This window comes from Cherax quadricarinatus, chromosome 81 (genome assembly GCF_038502225.1).
Source record: "Cherax quadricarinatus isolate ZL_2023a chromosome 81, ASM3850222v1, whole genome shotgun sequence".
Classification (NCBI taxonomy): domain Eukaryota; kingdom Metazoa; phylum Arthropoda; class Malacostraca; order Decapoda; family Parastacidae; genus Cherax; species Cherax quadricarinatus.
The window spans coordinates 10,085,906-10,105,060 of NC_091372.1; the positions used below are offsets into that span (position 1 = coordinate 10,085,906).

The 19,155-nt window shown below is 39.4% G+C and overlaps 1 protein-coding gene across 1 annotated transcript in view; it reads right to left on the minus strand.

The window, feature by feature from the left end:
* Window positions 1-10,305: 10,305 nt before the first annotated feature.
* The window catches only part of LOC128699834 (uncharacterized), a 40,313-nt gene continuing 31,463 nt past the window's right edge, over window positions 10,306-19,155 (minus strand). The window contains exons 4-7 of the mRNA XM_053792611.2: window positions 18,709-18,908; window positions 17,763-17,915; window positions 13,627-13,677; window positions 10,306-11,335 (exon numbers count right to left, since the gene is read on the minus strand). Coding sequence (XP_053648586.2) covers window positions 11,159-11,335; window positions 13,627-13,677; window positions 17,763-17,915; window positions 18,709-18,908 — 581 coding nt within the window. The 3' untranslated portion in view covers window positions 10,306-11,158. The remainder of the gene's footprint in view (window positions 11,336-13,626; window positions 13,678-17,762; window positions 17,916-18,708; window positions 18,909-19,155) is intronic.

A 19,155-nucleotide genomic window follows, 5' to 3' on the forward strand; every position in this document is an offset into this window, starting at 1 on the left:
ATAACGGTACTTGGGAGTTTGTTCCACTCATCCACAACTCTATTACCAAACCAGTACTTTCCTATATCCTTACTGAATCTGAATTTTTCCAACTTAAAACCAATTCTGCGAGTCCTGTCTAGGCTAGATATTTTCAGCACACTATTTACATCCCCTTTATTTATTCCTGTCTTCCATTTATACACCTCAATCATATCCCCCCTAATTCTACGTCTTTCTAGAGAGTGCAGATTCAGGGCCTCAGTCTATCCTCATAGGGAAGGTTTCTGATACATGGGATCAACTTTGTCATCCTCCTTTGTACATTTTCCAGAGCATTTATATCCATTCTGTAATACGGTGACCAAAACTGTGCAGCATAATCTAAATTAGGCCTAACCAAGGATGTATAGAGTTGAAGAACAACCTGAGGACTCCTATAATTTATGCTTCTTGATATGAAGCCAAGGATTCTATTAGCTTTATTGCGAACACTTATGCACTGTTGTCTTGGTTTCAGATTACTGCTAACCAGAACTCCTAAATCTTTTCCGCAATCCGTAATATTAAGATCTACATTATTTAGTTTAATCCTAACTTCATTAAGAACATAAGAATGGAGGAACACTGCAGAAGACCTACTGGCCTACTTGACCTACTTTTCAACTAATTCCGTTGTTCCACCAAACATGTTATAGTCTGATCATAGACTAACTTAAAGTAATAAAAATAGAGAGCTAGAAATGGTACCACAGACTATGTTGCGATAAGGACAATTCCCTCCCTTCTAGTGGTACTGTTGTTTTCAATTTTTAGACTGTGGTGATGTCAAAGATCTTGATGAGAAATGGGCATGATTTCTTCACATTAAGGTAGATCACTAAGTCTGTCAGGAAACAGGGCAAGCGTTTCCTGACGCGGTTTTTAGTCTGTGATCCGTCACGGGAGCTTTTGGTCATCTGACTGGGTCAACACCTTAAAAAATTGATATTCTTGTTGCTAGGTTAAGTTTGGTTTGTCAGGAAACAGTGTAATTGTTAGGGTTTTAGTCATATGATGACCCGCAGCTGGAGCTTTCGGTCACCTGACCGAGACCTTCGGCTGGCTTATGGAATAATCCTCGCTTTATCAAAATCTCCAGTGTTAAAAGCATATTTAAACCTGCGTAAGCTATGCATATTCACTGCCTGCGGATGTTAATTTACTTGTCATCAACATTAGTTTTAGCCTCATCCTCTAAAATCAGAGTCAGATTGAAGATCTCAGAGTCTGGATCCACTCTGACCATTCCTTGATGGCCCTTGTCAGCATAGTTGACACGAGTGTCTTTGCTCAGGTCAGGTGGTAGATTCTTGCCTTCATTCACTTGCACTTTCTCAGCATCGTCTTCCACATCACGGGGGAGACGGGAGATGAGTGGAGATGTCCTGTCCCCAGGGAGGTAAAGGGTATTGGAAGCAGCATCCAGTGAAAGCAGTTTGGCATCTCGTGATATCCTGGACGTTCTCTCGGTGCTGGCATCCTGCCTCACAATATATTAGTTACTCATCTATCCTTTATCGTTTTCTATTTATAAAAATTTTATTCATAAATTATTGCAAATTTAATATTTGTTTGAAAAATAAAGTCAAATATTATGATAAGAGAAAATCGCTTTTCTAAATTGTAAAATCATATATATGTTATAACTTAAATGGTAAATAAACAAAGTCAAATTTTATATATATTTGTATAATCCTAAAAAAAGTGATTAAAAATTATTTTTTAAAAAGAATAAATGTTGAAAGTTTAGTTTCGTGTTTATAAACAACAGAACAATTATTAAGGTATATAGACAGACTAGTTATAAATGACCATAATTTTTAAAGGGGTGGACTGGTAAGCCAGCGGAAGGCCTCGGTCAGATGACCAAAGGCGGGTCATCATCTAAGACCCGCGTCAGGAAACATTTGTCCTGTTTCCTGACGAACTTTACCTAACAGAACAATAACAATAATAAGCATTAGCATACTTTAAGTACCAAGAAAAACTCAGAATTTGGTCAACATTAATTCTTGAAGGCTCCAGCACCAGCAATCGTGTTATTATGAGTCCGGGAGTCCAAATATTATTTCTTTATTTTGAAAACATTATTTTGTTTTCTGTAAGCTTTGTTACTGTAAACTCTATATTTGTTACTGTAACACCTGTATTTGTTATTGTTACCCCTGTATGTTTCTGTAACACCTGTATTTGTTATTGTTACCCCTGTATGTTACTGTAACACCTGTATTTGTTATTGTTACTCCTGTATGTTACTGTAACACCTGTATTTGTTGTTACTCCTGTATGTTACTGTAACACCTGTATTTGTTATTGTTACCCCTGTATGTTACTGTAACACCTGTATTTGTTATTGTTACCCCTGTATGTTACTGTAACACCTGTATTTGTTATTGTTACCGCTGTATGTTTCTGTAACACCTGTATTTGTTATTGTTACCCCTGTATGTTATTGTAACACCTGTATTTGTTATTGTTACCCCTGTATGTTACTGTAACACCTGTATTTGTTATTGTTACTCCTGTATGTTACTGTAACACCTGTATTTGTTATTGTTACTCCTGTATGTTACTGTAACACCTGTAATTGTTATTGTTACTCCTGTATGTTACTGTAACACCTGTATTTGTTATTGTTACTCCTGTATGTTACTGTAACACCTGTATTTGTTATTGTTACTTCTGTATGTTTCTGTAACACCTGTATTTGTTATTGTTACCCCTGTATGTTACTGTAACACCTGTATTTGTTATTGTTACTCCTGTATGTTTCTGTAACACCTGTATTTGTTATTGTTACCCCTGTATGTTACTGTAACACCTGTATTTGTTATTGTTACCCCTGTAGGTTACTGTAACACCTGTATTTGTTGTTACCCTTGTATGTTACTGTAACACCTGTATTTGTTATTGTTACCCCTGTATGTTACTGTAACACCTGTATTTGTTATTGTTACCCCTGTATGTTACTGTAACACCTGTATTTGTTATTGTTACTCCTGTATGTTACTGTAACACCTGTATTTGTTATTGTTACCCCTGTATGTTTCTGTAACACCTGTATTTGTTATTGTTACCCCTGTATGTTACTGTAACACCTGTATTTGTTATTGTTACCCCTGTATGTTACTGTAACACCTGTATTTGTTATTGTTACCCCTGTATGTTACTGTAACACCTGTATTTGTGATTGTTACCCCTGTATGTTACTGTAACACCTGTATTTGTTATTGTTACTCCTGTATGTTACTGTAACACCTGTATTTGTTATTGTTACCCCTGTATGTTACTGTAACACCTGTATTTGTTATTGTTACTCCTGTATGTTACTGTAACACCTGTATTTGTTATTGTTACTCCTGTATGTTACTGTAACACATGTATTTGTTATTGTTACCCCTGTATGTTACTGTAACACCTGTATTTGTTATTGTTACCCCTGTATGTTTCTGTAACACCTGTATTTGCTATTGTTACCCCTGTATGTTACTGTAACACCTGTATTTGTTATTGTTACTCCTGTATGTTACTGTAACTCCTGTATTTGTTATTGTTACCCCTGTATGTTACTGTAACACCTGTATGTGTTATTGTTACTCCTGTATGTTACTGTAACACCTGTAATTGTTATTGTTACTCCTGTATGTTACTGTAACACCTGTATTTGTTATTGTTACCCCTGTATGTTACTGTAACTCCTGTATTTGTTATTGTTACTCCTGTATGTTCCTGTAACACCTGTATTTGTTATTGTTACTCCTGTATGTTACTGTAACACCTGTATTTGTTATTGTTACCCCTGTATGTTTCTGTAACACCTGTATTTGTTATTGTTACCCCTGTATGTTACTGTAACACCTGTATTTGTTATTGTTACCCCTGTATGTTACTGTAACACCTGTATTTGTTATTGTTACCCCTGTATGTTACTGTAACACCTGTATTTGTGATTGTTACCCCTGTATGTTACTGTAACACCTGTATTTGTTATTGTTACTCCTGTATGTTACTGTAACACCTGTATTTGTTATTGTTACCCCTGTATGTTACTGTAACACCTGTATTTGTTATTGTTACTCCTGTATGTTACTGTACCACCTGTATTTGTTATTGTTACCCCTGTATGTTACTGTAACACCTGTATTTGTTATTGTTACCCCTGTATGTTACTGTAACACCTGTATTTGTTATTGTTACCCCTGTATGTTTCTGTAACACCTGTATTTGCTATTGTTACCCCTGTATGTTACTGTAACACCTGTATTTGTTATTGTTACTCCTGTATGTTACTGTAACTCCTGTATTTGTTATTGTTACCCCTGTATGTTACTGTAACACCTGTATGTGTTATTGTTACTCCTGTATGTTACTGTAACACCTGTAATTGTTATTGTTACTCCTGTATGTTACTGTAACACCTGTATTTGTTATTGTTACCCCTGTATGTTACTGTAACTCCTGTATTTGTTATTGTTACTCCTGTATGTTCCTGTAACACCTGTATTTGTTATTGTTACTCCTGTATGTTACTGTAACACCTGTATTTGTTATTGTTACCCCTGTATGTTACTGTAACACCTGTATTTGTTATTGTTACCCCTGTATGTTACTGTAACACCTGTATTTGTTATTGTTACCCCTGTATGTTACTGTAACACCTGTATTTGTTATTGTTACCCCTGTATGTTACTGTAACACCTGTATTTGTTATTGTTACCCTTGTATGTTACTGTAACACCTGTATTTGTTATTGTTACTCCTGTATGTTACTGTAACACCTGTATTTGTTATTGTTACCCCTGTATGTTACTGTAACACCTGTATTTGTTATTGTTACTCCTGTATGTTACTGTAACACCTGTATTTGTTATTGTTACTCCTGTGTTACTGTAACACCTGTATTTGTTATTGTTACCCCTGTATGTTACTGTAACACCTGTATTTGTTATTGTTACCCTTGTATGTTACTGTAACACCTGTATTTGTTATTGTTACTCCTGTATGTTACTGTAACACCTGTATTTGTTATTGTTACCCCTGTATGTTACTGTAACACCTGCATTTGTTATTGTTACTCCTGTATGTTACTGTAACACCTGTATTTGTTATTGTTACCCCTGCATGTTACTGTAACACCTGTATTTGTTATTGTTACTCCTGTATGTTACTGTAACACCTGTATTTGTTATTGTTACTCCTGTATGTTACTGTAACACCTGTATTTGTTATTGTTACCCCTGTATGTTTCTGTAACACCTGTATTTGTTATTGTTACCCCTGTATGTTACTGTAACACCTGTATTTGTTATTGTTACTCCTGTATGTTACTGTAACACCTGTATTTGTTATTGTTACCCCTGTATGTTACTGTAACACCTGTATTTGTTATTGTTACTCCTGTATGTTACTGTAACACCTGTATTTGTTATTGTTACTCCTGTATGTTACTGTAACTCCTGTATTTGTTATTGTTACCCCTGTATGTTACTGTAACACCTGTATTTGTTATTGTTACTCCTGTATGTTACTGTAACACCTGTAATTGTTATTGTTACTCCTGTATGTTACTGTAACACCTGTATTTGTTATTGTTACCCCTGTATGTTACTGTAACTCCTGTATTTGTTATTGTTACTCCTGTATGTTACTGTAACACCTGTATTTGTTATTGTTACTCCTGTATGTTACTGTAACACCTGTATTTGTTATTGTTACCCCTGTATGTTACTGTAACACCTGTATTTGTTATTGTTACCCCTGTATGTTACTGTAACACCTGTATTTGTTATTGTTACCCTTGTATGTTACTGTAACACCTGTATTTGTTATTGTTACTCCTGTATGTTACTGTAACACCTGTATTTGTTATTGTTACCCCTGTATGTTACTGTAACACCTGTATTTGTTATTGTTACTCCTGTATGTTACTGTAACACCTGTATTTGTTATTGTTACTCCTGTGTTACTGTAACACCTGTATTTGTTATTGTTACCCCTGTATGTTACTGTAACACCTGTATTTGTTATTGTTACCCTTGTATGTTACTGTAACACCTGTATTTGTTATTGTTACTCCTGTATGTTACTGTAACACCTGTATTTGTTATTGTTACCCCTGTATGTTACTGTAACACCTGTATTTGTTATTGTTACTCCTGTATGTTACTGTAACACCTGTATTTGTTATTGTTACCCCTGTATGTTACTGTAACACCTGTATTTGTTATTGTTACTCCTGTATGTTACTGTAACACCTGTATTTGTTATTGTTACTCCTGTATGTTACTGTAACACCTGTATTTGTTATTGTTACCCCTGTATGTTTCTGTAACACCTGTATTTGTTATTGTTACCCCTGTATGTTACTGTAACACCTGTATTTGTTATTGTTACTCCTGTATGTTACTGTAACACCTGTATTTGTTATTGTTACCCCTGTATGTTACTGTAACACCTGTATTTGTTATTGTTACTCCTGTATGTTACTGTAACACTTGTATTTGTTATTGTTACTCCTGTATGTTACTGTAACACCTGTATTTGTTATTGTTACCCCTGTATGTTACTGTAACACCTGTATTTGTTATTGTTACTCCTGTATGTTACTGTAACACCTGTATTTGTTATTGTTACCCCTGTATGTTACTGTAACACCTGTATTTGTTATTGTTACTCCTGTATGTTACTGTAACACCTGTATTTGTTATTGTTACTCCTGTATGTTACTGTAACACCTGTATTTGTTATTGTTACTCCTGTATGTTTCTGTAACACCTGTATTTGTTATTGTTACCCCTGTATGTTACTGTAACACCTGTATTTGTTATTGTTACTCCTGCATGTTACTGTAACACCTGTATTTGTTATTGTTACCCCTGTATGTTACTGTAACACCTGTATTTGTTATTGTTACTCCTGCATGTTACTGTAACACCTGTATTTGTTATTGTTACCCCTGTATGTTACTGTAACACCTGTATTTGTTATTGCTACCCCTGTATGTTACTGTAACACCTGTATTTGTTATTGTTACCCCTGTATGTTAGTGTAACACCTGTATTTGTTATTGTTACCCCTGTTTGTTACTGTAACACTTGTATGTGTTACTATAACACTTGTATGTGTTACTGTAACACCTGTATGTGATACTGTAACACCTGTATGTGTTACTGTAACCCTTGTATGTGTTACTGTAACACCTGTACGTTATTGTAACACCTGTATGTGTTATTGTAACACCTGTATGTGTTACTGTAGCACCTGTATGTGTTACTGTAAACCTTGTATGTCTTACTGTAACACCTGTATGTTATTGTTACCCCTGTATGTTAACCCCTGTATGTTTAACCCCTGTGTGTTAACCCTTGTATGTGTTAACCACTGCATGTGTTAAAACCTGTATGTGTTAACCCCAGTATGTGTTAACCCCTGTATGTGTTAACCACTGCATGTGTTAACCCCAGTATGTGCTAACCCCTGAATGTAACCCCTGAATGTGTTAACCCCTGAATGTGTTAACCCCTGTATGTGTTAACCCCTGTATGTGTTAACCCCTGTATGTCTTAACCCCTGTATGTCTTAACCCCTGTATGTCTTAACCACTGCATGTGTTAACCCCTATATGTGTTAAGCACTGTATGTGTTAACCACTGTATCTGTTAACCCCTGTATGTCTTAACCCTTGCATGTGTTAACCCCTGAATGTGTTAACCCCTGTATGTGTTAACCACTGCATGTGTTAACCACTGTATGTGTTAACCCCTATATGTGTTAACCCCTGTATGTGTTAACCCCTGTATGGGTTAACCACTGCATGTGTTAACCACTGCATGTGTTAACCATTGCATGTGTTAACCCCTGAATGTGTTAACCCCTGTATGTGTTAACCACTGCATGTGTTAACCACTGTATGTGTTAACCCCTGTATGTGTTAACCACTGCATGTGTTAACCCCTGTATGTGTTAACCCCTGCATGTGTTAACCACTGCATGTGTTAACCCCTGCATGTGTTAACCACTGCATGTGTTAACCCCTGAATGTGTTAACCACTGTAAGTGTTAACCCCTGCATGTGTTAACCCATGAATGTGTTAACCATTGTATGTGTTAACCCCTGAATGTGTTAACCCCTGAATGTGTTAACCACTGAATGTGTTAACCCCTGAATGTGTTAACCTCTGAATGTGTTAACCCCTGAATGTGTTAACCCCTGTACTGTTAACCACTGTATGTGTTAACTCCTGAATGTATTAGCCACTGTATGTGTTAACCCCTGAATGTGTTAACCACTGTATGTGTTAACCCTTGAATGTGTTAACCCCTGAATGTGTTAACCCCTGAATGTGTTAACCCCTGAATGTGTTAACCCCTGAATGTGTTAACCACTGTATGTGTTAACCCCTGAATGTGTTAACCCCTGAATGCTTTAACCCCTGAATGTGTTAACCCCTGAATGTGTTAACCCCTGAGAGTGTTAACCCCTGAATTTGTTAACCCCTGAATGTGTTAACCCCTGAATGTGTTAACCACTGTATGTGCTAACCCCTGAATGTGTTAACCATTGTATGTGTTAACCCCTGAATGTGTTAACCCCTGAATGTGTTAACCACTGTATGTGTTAACCCCTGAATGTGTTAACCCCTGAATGTGTTAACCCCTGAATGTGTTAACCCCTGAATGTGTTAACCCCTGAATGTGTTAACCACTGTATGTGTTAACCCCTGAATGTGTTAACCATTGTATGTGTTAACCCCTGAATGTGTTAACTCCTGATTGTGTTAACCACTGTATGTGTTAACCCCTGAATGTGTTAACCATTGTATGTGTTAACCCCTGAATGTGTTAACTCCTGAATGTGTTAACCACTGTATGTGTTAACCCCTGAATGTGTTAACCATTGTATGTGTTAACCCCTGTATGTGTTAACTCCTGAATGTGTTAACCACTGTATGTGTTAACCCCTGAATGTGTTAACCCCTGAATGTGTTAACCCCTGAATGTGTTAACCCCTGAATGTGTTAACCCCTGAATGTGTTAACCCCTGAATGTGTTAACCATTGTATGTGTTAACCCCTGAATGTGTTAACTCCTGAATGTGTTAACCACTGTATGTGTTAACCCCTGAATGTGTTAGCCCCTGAATGTGTTAACCCCTGTATGTGTTAACCCCTGACTGTGTTAACCACTGTATGTGTTAACCCCTGTATGTGTTAACTCCTGAATGTGTTAACCCCTGACTGTGTTAACCACTGTATGTGTTAACCCCTGTATGTGTTAACCCCTGACTGTGTTAACCACTGTATGTGTTAACCCCTGTATGTGTTAACCCCTGAATGTGTTAACCCCTGACTGTGTTAACCACTGTATGTGTTAACCCCTGTATGTGTTAACCCCTGAATGTGTTAACCACTGTATGTGTTAACCCCTGTATGTGTTAACCCCTGAATGTGTTAACCCCTGACTGTGTTAACCACTGTATGTGTTAACCCCTGTATGTGTTAACCCCTGACTGTGTTAACCACTGTATGTGTTAACCCCTGTATGTGTTAACCCCTGAATGTGTTAACCCCTGACTGTGTTAACCACTGTATGTGTTAACCCCTGTATGTGTTAACCCCTGACTGTGTTAACCACTGTATGTGTTAACCCCTGTATGTGTTAACCCCTGAATGTGTTAACCCCTGACTGTGTTAACCACTGTATGTGTTAACCCCTGTATGTGTTAACCCCTGACTGTGTTAACCACTGTATGTGTTAACCCCTGTATGTGTTAACCCCTGAATGTGTTAACCCCTGACTGTGTTAACCACTGTATGTGTTAACCCCTGTATGTGTTAACCCCTGAATGTGTTAACCACTGTATGTGTTAACCCCTGTATGTGTTAACCCCTGAATGTGTTAACCCCTGACTGTGTTAACCACTGTATGTGTTAACCCCTGTATGTGTTAACCCCTGAATGTGTTAACCCCTGTATGTGTTAACCCCTGAATGTGTTATTGTATGCATGTGAATGTGGTCAACCAACAAAGTATATTTACTTAAGACGTTACTCAGGTGTGAGTCCAGGAAAGAGAGAATAGCATCAGCATCCTCATCTCCTTGGATCGAGACTACGTCTATATTAAGATCAATAAGCTTATCTCTTCAAGGATGCCGTGTTGTCAGTGAAGGGCTCTTGATCCAAAGAATTTAAATTATCCTTCACTTGGATCGAACTTGACCCGTGTATGACCCGTGCGGGTTTAGGGTTTGTCTTAGAATTCTTCAGCGAGGGGAAATAAGTGTTTCTTCTCTTATTCTTTATTATACATCATATCTGCATGATATAATTCACAGCCAACAGAATTAGTCAATGGGGTTTGAAGCCTATCGACTGAGGGTCGATAGGCTTCAAGAATTATCCCTTAATACATATACAGTTTAAAGCAAGCCATCCCCGATGTGGCTTGTTCCGCATTGTCTGTTTGCGGTTATATTGCATGCTGGAGCTTTTGGTCATCTGACCGAGGCCTTCCACTGGCTTACCGGTCCACCCGTTTAAAATATGGTAATAATTATAACCATTTCTTAGTGAAGTTTAAGGTTCGTCAGTAAACACGATTAAGTGTCTCTTGACGCGGGTCTTAGTCATATGATGACCCACAGCTGCAGCTTTTGGTCATTTGATAGAGACCTTCCACTGGCTTACCACTTCACAAATTATGGTTATGACTATAGCCATATTATCACTATATCATATATTAGTGAGGATGTTTTTTTTTTTTTTTATTGCAACCAAATTGTAGACATGAAGCTTTTACTGCAGACATTATGCTGGAATGTATTTATAAATAATGGTAGATTACATATTTCTTTTTTTTTTGATGATGGGTTTACGTGGAGTAAAGAAAAAAAACATTTGTAATGAATGGGTTGGTAATAAGTAACAGCTATGACAATCGTGGAAGTGTTGATTGGCAAGGTTTTTGGTTACGTAGAGAACTGATGCGCCGGGGCTACGTAACAGCAGCAGTAGCAGCAACAGTAGCAGCAACAGTAGCAGCAACAGTAGCAGCAACAGTAGCAGTAGCAGGAGGAATAGGTGGTGGGCTGCGGGTGGAGGAGCAGCTAAGGGAAGGTCTGCAGGTGGAGCAGGAGCTAAGGGGAGATGCTACTGACCTCAGTAGTTGTTACAGTATCATCCTCTACCTTGGGGTCCACCTCAGGAAGAGTGGACGAGGACTTCCCTGATTTATCAGCTTCATTCTCCACCTCGGGAAGCGGCGGTAACTGTTCATCTTTCACCGGCTCCTCCTCGCCAATCCTTTCCTCTATCTGTTGACATTAAGCAAATTTACTTAGGTATAGGTCCACATAAATACAATTATAATACATAGTAACATGTGTAAATTACCTACAATAACCCCAAAAGAGTCAGACAAAAGTTACCCTGACATGTATGCCCATACTAGCATAATTGATAAAAACAAAATATATTGAGAGAGAACAAGACTTAGAATACAAACTGCTTTCTATGACTCAACTCCCACGAGCCCTCCTCGGGCGGGGAAGGTGCCAGAGCTAGAGCTTGCTACCACCTGCAGCTCACAAGACTGTCATTCCCACGAGCCCCCCTAGGGCGGAGTAGGTGGCAGACCAGAGGCTTCTCCCTACGAGCCCCATAAGGGCGGGGAATGGGGCTAGGCCTGGGGACCCCTGAAGGAAGGTTCCTTGATGTTGGTGAGGGGTTCTTGATTTAGAGAATTGGATCTGTGCTCCAGTTCCCCGAATTAAGCCTGAATGTCTTCCTCATCCCCCCCGGCGATGTATAATCCTCCAGGTTCAGCGCTTCCCCCTTGATTATAATAATAATAGGCCTGGGTACAGTTGGTCCTAGAAGATGAGAAGGTACTTGTACCTCCTCCCATGATAGACATAGGTCTCAGACACTCCCAAGACAGGGAGCCAAGGTCGGGTCACCATCTGGAAAAGACTCGGACCGGGAGAGTACCAGCGAATCAACAAAAACTGCTTTCTGACATTTTCTAACATTCGCCAGTATAGTCCCAACAAGGGTCTTAGTCATTCCACAATCTATTACCTGATATTTTCAGATGCAAAAAATGTTCAGGGGGTTTAAAGCCTATTAACTACAAGAGGATCATTAAGGCCTTCCGTAACCTTTTTACCAATAGACAAAAATATTTTATTCCCTAAAACGGGGATTAAAGGAAACTCTCAGCATTTATACGCTGATGTAAAACGAGAGTTTATGTGACATAAACCGAGAGTATTTCTAGGTATTTATACACTGAGAACAAAGATACAATACCATGGTTGAAACAATACTCAAATATCTCGCACATAAGAGAGAGAAGAGTACAATGACGTTTCGGTCAGACTCGTAAAGGTCCAAATCGGACCGAAACGTCATCGTCAGCTCCTCCTATGTGCGGGTTATTTGTACATACTACACACTACAGGTCATATCCCACCGAGGCAGGGTAACTTAAAAAGAAAAACGAAAGTTTCTCTTTTTAAATTTAGTAATGTATACATGAGAAGGGGTTAGTAGCCCCTTGCTCCCGGCATTTTAGTCGCCTCTTATGACACACATGGCTTACGGAGGAAGAATTCTGTTCCACTTCCCCATGGAGATAAGAGGAAATAAACAAGAACAAGAACTAGTAAGAAAACAGAAGAAAACCCAGATGGGTGTGTATATATATGCTTGTACATACATGTGTATTGTGACCTAAGTGTAAGTAGAAGTAGGAAGACGTACCTGAAACCTTGTGTCTCCAATAATATATTATGTATAAAATATAATCCAGGTATAAATAGGATTATTACATATAAAGAGTAACATTTATAAAGGGAGTCAGGGAAACAGGTTAGCCGGACTTGAGTCCTGGAGGTGGGAAGTAAAGTGCCTGCACTCTGAAGGAAGGGTGGGGATATGTTGCAGCTTTTGTACTGTATATAAACCAAGATATGCTTTCAAGAAGGTGCTGGACAGGAACCTAAAGTCAGTACCTGATCAGTCGGACTGTGGTTCGTACGTCGGTTTGTGTGCAGCCAGCAGTAACGGCCTGGTTGATCAGACCCTGATCCACCACGAGGCCTAGTCACATTATTATTATTATTATAATCAAGGGGGAAGCGCTAAACCCGGAGGATTATACAGCGCCTGGGGGGGGATGTGGAAGGCATTCAGGCTTAATTCGGGGAACTGGAGCACAGATCTAATTCCCTAAATCAAGAGCCCCTCACCAATATCAAGGAACCTTCCTTGAGGGGAGGCCTAGTCACAGACCGGGCCGCGGGGGCGCTGACCCCCGTAACCCTCTCCATGTATACCTCTAAGTGTAGTTTTTCTCTCTCCTTTAAGTGTTCGTTAAACAAGAAAATATCAAAATATCGTGGCTAGAACAACTCCCTAGAACATACCTAGATGAGACTCCTAATGATGTTTCAGTTCATTCTGGACCACCGTTGTGGCTTGACCGTAACGCCGTCATAAGGATTTTATTTAGTTTGTTTAATATATTTGTTATGTACCCCATACCCATCCTGTGGGCGGTAGTCGAAAAATTACAGAGGTACATAATGGGTCCACAACTTACCTGTGTACCCGTAGTGTTGTCCTTGTCATCTACGGGACGTATGGCTATTACCTGCAATGTAAATGATCATATATATTTATTTTCTTGCGAAGCTTACAATGTGTGGTTTAAATATTACAAAATATTAATTACAAAGAAAGCCACTAGCATGCCTAGGTATGCTAGTGGCTTCAAAACTGATATAGAAACGTCATTTTAAGGATCTAACAACGTGCGCTGGAAGAGTTCACAGCCAAAATAATACGCGAAAATTGGTCGTCCAAGGTGTTCGCTGTCATAATATTATGGCCGCAATTACAAAAATAATAATAATAATAATAAATAATTAACTCGAAATATATATGAAACAAAAATTTATGACAGTTTGCATACCATATGTAAAGTATACAAATTTAAACAGAATAATTATTATTATTATAATCAAGGGGGAAGCGCTAAACCCGAAGGATTATACAGCGCCTGGGGGGGGGGATGTGGAAGGCTTAATTCGGGGAACTGGAGCACAGATCCAATTCCCTAAATCAAGAGCCCCTCACCAACATCAAGGAACCTTCCTTGAGGGGTTAAACAGAATAAGATTTACAACAAAACTCATAGATTGGACAATGTTTTGGTCCATCCTAGTGGTTAATTTAGGTTAGGTTAGGTTAGGTTAGGTTAGGTTAGGTTAGGTAAGGTTAGGTTAGGTTAGGTTAGGTTAGGTTAGGTTAGGTTAGATTAGGTTAAGTTAGGTTAGGTTAGGTTAGGTTAGGTTAGGTTAGGTAAGGTTAGGTTAGATTAGGTTAGGTTAGGCTAGGTTAGGTTAGGTGAGGTTACGTAAGGTAAGATAAGATAAGGTTAGGTTAGGTTAGGTTAGGTTAGGTTAGGTAAGGTTAGGTTAGGTTAGGTTAGGTTAGGTTAGGTTAGGTTAGGTAAGGTTAGGTTAGGTTAGGTTAGGGTAGGTTAGGTTAGGTTAGGTTAGGTTAGGTTAGGTAAGGTGAGGTTAGGTTAGGTTAGGTTAGGTTAGGTTAGGTTAGGTTAGGTTAGGTTAGGTTAAGTAAGGTTTATCAGGAAACAGGACAAGTGCTGATGACCCGCCACTGGAGCTTTTGGTTATCTGACCGATGCCTTCCGCAGGCTTAGCGCTGCACCCGTTAAAAAGTGTGGTTATTACAACTATATTCCATCCCAGAGCATTATCAGACTTGGAGTGAGAAAAAAAACTGAGAAAGTCAGGCCATTCAGAGGAGATAAGATCAGTGGGGGACCAACATTTTTGGAGCCCTGAAGCTTGAACTGTTATGGGGGCTTTTCGCAACCAGCAGCGGCTACGTGATGTTTTATTAACCTTTTTATTCTATTCTATTATTTTGCATTGAATTACACTACATTATTATTATTTTTTTTTAAAAAACCCTTTTCATACAGTAAACCCAAAATTTTTAAGCATTGTGGACTATAGTCGCTTCTGGGGCCTCTCCGGGATTAGGGACCCTCAAGCTTCTGGGGCCCCTCCGGGATTAGGGACCCTCAAGCATCTGGGGCCTCTCCGGGATTAGGGGCCCTCAAGCTTCTGGGGCCCCTCCGGGATTAGGGACCCTCAAGCTTCTGGGGCCCCTCCGGGATTAGGGACCCTCAAGCTTCTGGGGCCCCTCCGGGATTAGGGACCCTCAAGCTTCTGGGGCCCCTCCGGGATTAGGGACCCTCAAGCTTCTGGGGCCCCTCCGGGATTAGGGACCCTCAAGCTTCTGGGGCCCCTCTGGGATTAGGGGCCCTCAAGCTTCTGGGGCCCCTCCGGGATTAGGGGCCCTCAAGCTTCTGGGGCCTTTCCGGGATTAGGGACCCTCAAGCTTCTGGGGCCCCTCCGGGATTAGGGACCCTCAAGCTTAAGCTTCAATAGCTTCACATTAGATGATACAACACAAAATAAATAATTCACTGACTTTTTTGGATAATCGCAGGTAATTTACACACACTACTAGGCACGATAATTGTACTGATGTGTACCTAAACCTATTTCTATTTCTAGATTCGCCTGTACTGTCCCGGCCCGGGTCTTTTCCAGATGGTGACCCAGCCAGCCTATACCTAAATAATCTTACATACCACAGGCTCAGCAGATATCCGGATAGAACGTTTTCGATGAGGAAAGACTGAAAGAGTGTACCCTGATCAGAACTGCACAGGACAATGGCCGCTTCAACATATCATATATTTGGAATAAAATAAACTTTGATTCCATCCCAATTTTTTTTTCTGAAGACACAGCAGGATATTTCCCCTACACCCAAGGCCTTTGTCTTTAGGAAAAGGCCTTACTCTCACCTTTTTGTGTAGAGAACCACCCACACTGCCAGTGGTCGTGTTCTGGAGACAAGATTTTGTTGGGATTTTTAACCCCGGAGGGTTAGCCACCCGGAATAACCCAAGAAAGTCATGTTGGTGATTCAGTCTTGTCCCCCAGGATGCCACCCACACCTTAATCTTTGTATTCAGTCAATTTTGTATCTTTCCATCAACCCATCTTTCTCTGGATATTAACCAAGGGTCCAAAAAGAAGGGTCCAAAAAAATTTTTTTTAATATCTGACGTTGTTGAAGATAATATTTATTTATTTTTATTTTTTTTAATGTGGTACAGAAAAATGTCTCTCTCTGTTTACCACAATTTTTAATATTTTAATTATAACATCTGGTGTTGGGATAATAACCATGGCAACCAAGAGGCATATTAGTGATGCTGGATGTGCATCATCATGGGATCTTGATACAAAGAATTCTTCAACCTTGTCTAACCTTTGGACGAAGACCTACTTCGACTAGTAGATGGTACCACTATGACCCCGCCTCCGCCTGCTTCGCCTCACCTGACTACAGTATATAAGCCACGTCTACGGCCCTATGCTGTACATTCTACAAGACTGATGGACTGAACACATTGACTCCAGGCTGAAGGACTGATTACCTCAAACTCCTCCTCTCTTTACACCTTTCTGCTTTGTATTGGACTGATGAAGCCACTGTATAACGAAACGTTTCCTCAATAAAGATTCCCATATGTTGCATAAGTGTCTTAATCTTCAAGAAAAAGTATAAACAAGACCCGCGCCTCGTAGTTCAAACTAGAGCTACATGATCCTCAACATGGATCACAACAACACATTTTAGGATCAATAAGTATTACCAAAAATTTAAGGTAGGAGGACGTACTACTAATGGTTTTAATCATAATCATAATTTTAACGGGGTGGACGAGTAAGCAAGTGGAAGGCCTCGGTCAGATGACCAGAAGCTCCAGTGGCACGGCGCCATACGATTAAGATCCCAGTCGGGAAATACTTATCCTGTTTCCTGATAAACTTTACCTAACTTTTAAGGTAGGGGCATATTTTTACAGGACATTTTTTCAGCTATTTGTAGTGTATTTTATTACTGTACATCTCATTACATGTGACTACAGTATAATGTATGAAACTAATATTTTCGACGAATTACGAAGCTGTTTCGGCTTTTTATTCGTAGGCATTAGTGTTGAAAATTTGAAGCCGATTAAATGAGTTATTCTTCACTTATGGCATGGATCCCAAAGATTTTTTGTGCTATTTTGCTGCATCAACAAATTTATCTGCTAGCAAACTCAACTTAATAGATTCTATCCTGCCTCTAAAATGCATCAAATATTAAATACCGAAGTCGTTCAGAAGAGGTAAACTGAAAAATATTAACTAGAATGAAAATATCACACTAATGTGCTCATATAATGGTCAAATCTGCTCCGACTCATCTGAATTTCGCTCTCTACCATCGTCGAATTTCTTGGCAATTTTTTTTTTTTTTGAGTCTGAGGCAATGCCACTGAGGATTTTGGAAGTTCTCTCAACCATTCTTGCATGTCATATAGACGTGTACATACTACGGGTGGGGTTAGAAGCCGCGGTCAGAGAGTCTCAAAACTCCAGACCGTCGCGTTTGCAATCGTGTCATTACGATTTCGTGAGACATTCCAATTGTTCCAAGAATTTGGTGCTGGTTACCATATGATTGGATGAGGCGGTCTCGGGTTACGAGTGAAGAAATTAAAAGAAAAATCAGGCGACCTTTTAAAGTTAATCCCTCAAGGGATACCTAATAAGAATAATCCAGGTTAGCGTGACCAACCTCGTCATGGTAGAAAGACTGGAAGCCGTCTCCAGACTCCTTGTTAGTGGTGGTGTTGACCTCGACGCGGGAGCCATTCACAACATGTATCTCGTGGGTAGAGTTGTCATAGTTGTCTGGAAGGTCATCCACCTTGGTTAAGCTGGGTTCAATCTGCCGACAACATCAAACATTTAGTTAACTCATGGAATGGTTTGGATTTGAACGCCTGGTTGTGGGCCGGGCGGTGGGGGGCGCTGATCCCAGCCTTAAAACATGGTCCTGAGGAATATTAAAAGACTGTAATGTTTATTAGTTAGGACGTAACACAGTGTGTCCTGACACGGATCTTAATAAGTCTCAGATTATGCATCCTTGCTGTACCCCAGTTAGACGCAACACACCTTAAAAAACATGATCACTACATGGTAGCGTATCCTTAGAAGATACCTACAGGGGGCCTTAAGAGTTTCTTGTTATGGGGAGGCACAGTGAGGTAGTGAATTAATGTGGTGGTGTTTTGTTCGTCAGGAAACAAGACAAGTGTCTCCTGACACGGGTCTTACGCAGATGATCCCTAACTAGTCAACCAGCCACTAGCCTACAGGTGGAAGAATTTACATCCAAATTAAAAAAAACAAGATCGTTTTCTAATAGTATCCATGATAAACTGAATAAAACCATTTAGTGTTTTTTTCCATTCGTCAGGAAACAGGATAAGTGTTTCCTGTCACGGGTCCTGTTGATGATCTGTTACATTCTTGTATGAACGCAGAGAAAAAATATTAACCGAGAGGTACTATAATAAATGAGAAGTGTACATACTGATGTAACAAAAAAAGTGCTTCCTGTAATACTTTACAGGAAGCACTTTTTTTTACAACAGTATGTACACTTCCCATTTACTATAGTACCTCTCGGTTAATATTTAGTGTTAAATATTTAGTGTACTACTCATATTACCTACCGGCAGGCCTGGGAAGTTAGGAAATATTGGTGGGTTAAAACCGAAGCCAAATGCTGGGTGATCCTCATCTTCAGTACGCTTCTCAGAGCCAGGCACATCCCACAAGCCAAAACTGGAATGTCCGATTGTGTCTGTGTTGGGAGTGAGACCCAAGAGTCTGCGGATCAGCTGCAGGTCGTGCTCCAAGCTGATGTAGTCCTCTGTTGATGAATAAACACTTTTAAAATATCTTCGGCTCATACTAGTGGTGGCACCAACACTAAGGAACTACAGTGTGTCTTCTACTGCCTGAAGTTGCCCGTTTATATTGTTCTGTGAGTATAAACTAGGATATATTCTCTGTTGGTATAAACTAGGGTATATTCTGCTGTTGGTATAAACTAGGGTATATTCTCTGTTGGTATAAACTAGGATATATTTCTGCTGTTGGTATAAACTAGGATATAT